At 35.5% G+C, this 4,740-nt stretch overlaps 1 protein-coding gene across 2 annotated transcripts; it reads right to left on the bottom strand.

The window, feature by feature from the left end:
* Positions 1 to 825: 825 nt before the first annotated feature.
* LOC123251557 (leucine-rich repeat-containing protein 66-like) lies at positions 826 to 2,072 on the bottom strand. 2 transcript variants are annotated; one of them, XM_044680848.1, is made up of 2 exons: positions 1,985 to 2,072; positions 826 to 1,714 (listed from the first exon to the last, which is right to left on the bottom strand). In XM_044680848.1, the coding sequence occupies exons 1-2, from the start codon at positions 2,010 to 2,012 to the stop codon at positions 1,143 to 1,145; spliced, it is 600 nt and encodes a 199-aa protein (XP_044536783.1). In that variant the 5' UTR covers positions 2,013 to 2,072; the 3' UTR covers positions 826 to 1,142. The 2 variants fall into 2 exon arrangements, with proteins under 2 accessions (XP_044536783.1, XP_044536784.1); XM_044680849.1 differs by lacking the exon at positions 1,985 to 2,072 and adding an exon at positions 1,848 to 1,949.
* Between the last annotated feature and the right edge of the window lie 2,668 nt (positions 2,073 to 4,740).

Genomic DNA, 4,740 nt, shown 5'->3' with positions numbered 1-4,740 from the left:
GAAGAAGCCATTCTTTTTCTACACAATGCTATTTATGTTTTTCTCAAAATAATTATCTCTGCAACTGTAAGCCACTTGTTCCAAAAAGATGCTAAAAACTAGAAAGAAGTTGAGAGAAAAGGTATAAAAATCAGAAAATGGAATTTAAGAATTTATTGGAAAATTTTAATGGGTATAGGCTGGGATGGCGAGAAGATGACAATCTTCTAATATTTCTTTGTATGCCCTACAATACCTAGCATAGTGTCTCGCACATAACAGATGCTCCATAAATTTCAATTGAATGAATATGTAAATCTCTTCTTCCACCAACTCAGAAAGTAGAGGACACAGAGTAACAAGACGTAGTGTAAAGAGGGCAAGGCAAGTTTAGTCTGAATAGCAAAATATGTTTCCTAGAATAAAACCCTGCATTATTGAGTAGTTTCCCAAGAGAATCAGTGGAAGAACCATTTGTTATTTAGAACATTTACCATCAGACTGGAGGAGCCCTGGAAGGGGTAATCTTGTTATGGAAGGAGGCTAGAGTCTTGTTAAGAACCAGAGATGGATATGGGATTGTGATTTTGATCCATTTTGACAGCACAATGTATTTCTGTAAGTTTTGGTCTGCAAGTAGAGGAAGAAAATTTAGGAGTTGCAGGTACCTTGCATACTAATAGAAATACCATATTTCTGATCCCCATCTCCAGACCACTTGGCAAGTTGTTGCAAAAATAATAACTTTATAAGGCAAAAAAATTGAAAATATTCTGTCAGCAATAACACTGAAGTTAAATCCAGTTCCATGTCAAATGGATCAGATCCAAACGTGGTCATTTCTCTGAGTCTTTTGTTACTGGGATAATATGACATACTCAGGGATTAACAGATGATCATATAAAACAATCCCACATTTATATACATCCTAATGTGCCTTGGGAAGTCAATATTATCAAGAATGGATTTTATATTATAGGAAAGAAGACCAATGGCTTGCAAATCCTTAAAATTATACTGCTAAGTTTAAAATGATGCTCAATTTAAGAGATTCCTCTTATAAGGACAACTCCTGCTCTGACCAGACTGTTTTCTTTTCAGTTCTAATTCCATGAAAGTAAAACTGAAAACTAATATGGAACCCATATTTGTACAAAAGCATCTCAAGTCAAGCAAAAACATTTATCGTATTTACATTCTATTCTTTTTTTTTTTTTTTTACATTTACACTTACCCCCTGGAGTAGCATTAAGATGATTTCTTTGAATTGATAAAACTTTGAGAGATGTAAAGACATTTCTGAAACCATTTCTTTGGCATTTCCTCAATAAGCTGTTACGTCTCTGTAGATCCAATGAGATGGAGTGGATTCCATTGTCACTGAGGTTTAATGTTTCCAAAGAGGGAAAACACATAAAAGAGCTGAAAGTTAGCTCAGATATCCTATTGTTGCTAAGGTTCAGGTGTTTTATGGTCCAGTCTTCGTTTCTCATGTTAGAAACTGAGAGAGCTCTAATAGAATTGTAACTTAAATCCAGTGTGGTCACTGTTTGTGGGATAGCCATTGGTATATCAGATTTTCCAGTAAAAGAACAATCCATCAAAAGGTCCCTATCCCACCGGCATCCAGAGTCGGACAGAATATCAAATTTTCTTGATTCGGTTGCCACTGTTCTGGTAAAATAAAGACTTAGCACGACAGCAATCACTCTGAGGTAAGAACTTCTCATAATGCCTATTAGAAAAAAAGAAAAGGAAAAGAAATTTAATGATTCATATATAATAGCTTTTTAAAACTAGTAGGAAATGGAAAAGTGAGTATCCAAAATGAAAGAATTTTAAGTTTTTTTAAAAAAAGGAACACTTACTTGCTTCCAATACCAAACATTTTAGTACTTAAAGTTTTTTTTTTGCCAAGATTAATCTTCCAAAAGAGTAAAGACTGTTTATATCACTTACACCCAATCTAATTTTTCTGAAAGAAATTTCCTCTGTTGGGTCTCACCTGTAAAATGCTTCTGTTTTTTAAACATCCGTCACCCGGCAGTCATCCAAGCAGTCACCCGGCAGTCTACTTTGGAATTAGTGAAACATTATCAAGGTTTGGGTCTTTCCTGCTTCCTCACTGGTTCTACGGAAGGTGCAAAGTCGATTATGCTTATCTCCAATTCTATCCTGAGTGAGACATGTGGCTTATTACTGGAACGATAAGTGGAAGAAAGTTCAATGGGTCAAACAGATCCTGTATGCTAAGGATTTATATTGAAATTAAATCAATAAGTAGGAATGGAAAGTTTAGCCTTCCATGGCATTTGCATGTTTGTCTTCATAGGTTTTTGGTCTGCTATCGCTCTCAGGTTATAAGATTAAGAAAACGCACCATGTAAAATAGGTTTGGTTTTTAAAAACTTGCTCTTCCCACATGGACACAGGAGCAGCCAGATAACTATCAATCACTAACCCTTTCTAGGCAAAACTACTGGGGAGGGGCAGATCTGCCCAAGAAAGCTCTGAGTATCATATTCATGATAATATAAGCTATTTGAATATATAAACCTCATTCCCTGAAAGGAGAATTCTCAATGGAAAATAATTGCATAAAATTATTTTTTATTTAAAAAATTGATTTATTTGAGATAAACATTGTTTTAAGAATTTTGTTAATAGCTTTTGTTTTTATATCACATATCCTTCCTGTTACTCCAACCAGCAACTTATTCCATGTAACAAAAAATGAAAATAAAAAGTTAAAAAAAAGAAAGCTCAGCAAAACTAACCAATAAAGCAATTGAATCTGACAGTATATGCTAGGTCCTACATCTATAGCCCCCAAGCTCTCTAGTTAAGGGGAAGGAGAAAGGGAAGCATTTTCCCATTTCTTTTTCAGGGATAAGCTTAGTCATTGTAATGATAAAATAATCAATTTCTTTTTTATTTTCTTTACAATGAAACTGTTTTTTTTTTCTAAAGGTAAATGACTTTACATTACACAAATAATTAATAGACCCCAGGAAAGTGAGTCGATTTGAATTGGTAAAAGAACATGGAAGTTCCTTTTCTTAAACAATGAGGAGGTTAGACTCTTAATATTAAGGATTCCTTCTGGCTCTAAATTCTATGATCCTGAGGTAGGGAGTACATTGATTCATAAGATCAGAACTCTGGAGCTGGGATGGACTTTATAAATAATCTTTAAAATCTAGTCCAATCACTTCATCTAGAGGTGATAAAACAAAGGTTCAAAGATGTCATACCAGGATTCAAACCCAGGTGTTCTGATTCCATATCCAGAGAGGAGAAATAGCATAAGGAACACCAGTCTTTGTTAACCTCTTTTCATAGACCACAACTATATCGTGAAAATCGAGAGGAATGGAAAGAATTTTTTTCATTCCAAGAGTTTCAATGGATACAAAACTGGATTTCAGTCATTCTACTTTTTTTTAAAAAATGAAACCTCTTCCTCAGTTGATGGATGGGCAAGGGATATGAATAGGCAGTTTTCAGATAAAGAAATCAAAACTATCAATAAGCATATGAAAAAGTGTTCTAATCTCTTATAATTAGAGAAGTCCAAATCAAAACAACTCTGAGGTACCACCTCACTCCTAGCAGATGGGCAAACATGACAGCAAAGGAAAGTAATAAATGTTGGAGGGGATGTGGCAAAATCGGGACACTAATACATTGCTGGTGGAGTTGTGAATTGATCCAGCCATTCCGGAGGGCAATTTGGAACTATGCTCAAAGGGCATTGAAAGATTGCCTGCCCTTCGATCCAGTCATACCACTGATTGGTTTATACCCCAAAGAGATAATAAGGAAAAAGACTTGTACAAAAATATTTATAGCTGAACTCTTTGTGGTGGCAAAAATTTGGAAAATGAGGGAATGCCCTTCGATTGGGGAATGGCTGAACAAATTGTAGTATCTGCTAGTGATGGAATACTATTGGGCTAAAATGAATAATGGACTGGAGGAATTCCATGTGAACTGGAAAGACCTCCAGGAATTGATGCAGAGTGAAAGGAGCAGAGCCAGAAAAACATTGTACACAGAGATGGGTACACTGTGGCACAATCCAATGTAATGGACTTCTTTACTAGCAGCAATACAACGATCCAGGACAATTCTGAGGAACTTCTGAGAAAGAACACTATTCACATCCAGAGAAAGAACTGTGGGAGTAGAAACACAGAAGAAAAACAACTGTTTGATCACATGGGTCGATGGGGATATGACTGGGGATGTAGACTCTAAACAATCAACTTAGTGCAAATAATAATATGGAAATAGGTCTTGATCAATGACATGTAAAATCCAGTGGAATTGCTTTTTGGCTATAGGAGGGGGGTGAGAGGTGGGGAGGGGAAGAACATAAATAATTTAGCTATGGAAAAGTATTCTAAATTAATTAATTAATTAATTAAATGAACTTAAAAAAAATGAAACCTTTACTTTCTGTCTTAGTAACAACTCTAAGACAGAAAGGTAAGTGTGAGGCAATCAGGGCTAAGTGACTTGCCCAGAGACAAACATCTAGGAAGTGTCTGATGTCAGATTTGAACCTAGGACCTCCTGAGTCCAGACCTGGCAGTCTATTCACTTAGCCTCCTCTTCTATCCACCAATTCTCTTCTATCCACTAACTAAGTAGCCCAAGAAAATCAGTTCAAAATATTAATTTTAAAGCCCTAAAGCTTCTTTTTCCCCCCTGGGTTATAAAAAAAAATTGAAATAGCCCAGGGTCATGAGTCTTTTC

This window comes from Gracilinanus agilis, chromosome 6, assembly GCF_016433145.1.
Source record: "Gracilinanus agilis isolate LMUSP501 chromosome 6, AgileGrace, whole genome shotgun sequence".
Lineage (NCBI taxonomy): Eukaryota > Metazoa > Chordata > Mammalia > Didelphimorphia > Didelphidae > Gracilinanus > Gracilinanus agilis.
The sequence above is the reverse complement of the archived record's forward strand: the minus strand, read 5'-3'. Positions and strand labels throughout refer to the sequence as shown.